The sequence below is a fragment of the Alligator sinensis genome, unplaced genomic scaffold (genome assembly GCF_000455745.1).
Source record: "Alligator sinensis unplaced genomic scaffold, ASM45574v1 scaffold453_1, whole genome shotgun sequence".
Classification (NCBI taxonomy): Eukaryota; Metazoa; Chordata; order Crocodylia; family Alligatoridae; genus Alligator; species Alligator sinensis.
This window is the reverse complement of record NW_005842485.1, coordinates 1,026,636-1,027,224: the sequence shown is the minus strand read 5'-3', so window position 1 is coordinate 1,027,224 and position 589 is coordinate 1,026,636. Positions and strand designations below refer to the sequence as shown.

Genomic DNA, 589 nt, shown 5'->3' with positions numbered 1-589 from the left:
GCTCCCGCGCCGCCCCCCCACGCGAGTCCCCGTCAGCCTCGCGCTTGCCCCGCGCCGAGCCCGAGCCCGAGCCCCTTGGGGACGCGCGCAGCTCCCGCTCCCGCTCCCGTTTCACACGGCTCGACATGGCCGCACCCCCAACACAGCCCGCGTTGCCTCTCTGCGCATGCACCCCCGCGATGACGAGGGTGGAGCTGGGTAGAACCAACCGCTTACTTCCGCCTTTTTGCGCATGCGCCGACACGCAGAGCCTGTGGGCGTCTGCTTTACTACGGATCCCTGTTTCCATCCGATTCGCATTTCCCCTCTGGTGTCTCTCGTACATGCGCACTCACATCCTAATGATGTTCAGTCAGAGATAAGCCTAACTGCCCGCAGCAGCCTTTCTACGATTGCGCATGCTCCCTACGGGCTGCCAGGTGGCCGACCGCTGCTCTCCCCGGAGTTCCGTCCTTAAAGACACAGCGCCCCCTTTTTTCCCGTTTTTCCTGGAAGCTGCTCGCCGCCCTCGGGCCGGGACGTCTCTGCTACACCAGGCCCCCCGCCCCGCCCCGCCCCTCCCCCTCGGGGCGCGGCCCCAGCCGCCTGC

At 67.2% G+C, this 589-nt stretch overlaps 1 protein-coding gene across 1 annotated transcript in view; it reads right to left on the bottom strand.

Moving 5' to 3' along the window:
- USP39 (ubiquitin specific peptidase 39) overlaps window positions 1-503 on the bottom strand; it is an 11,931-nt gene extending 11,428 nt beyond the window's left edge. The window contains exon 1 of the mRNA XM_006031192.3: window positions 217-503. Within this exon, the coding sequence (XP_006031254.1) occupies window positions 217-325 (109 nt within the window). The 5' untranslated portion in view covers window positions 326-503. The remainder of the gene's footprint in view (window positions 1-216) is intronic.
- Between the last annotated feature and the right edge of the window lie 86 nt (window positions 504-589).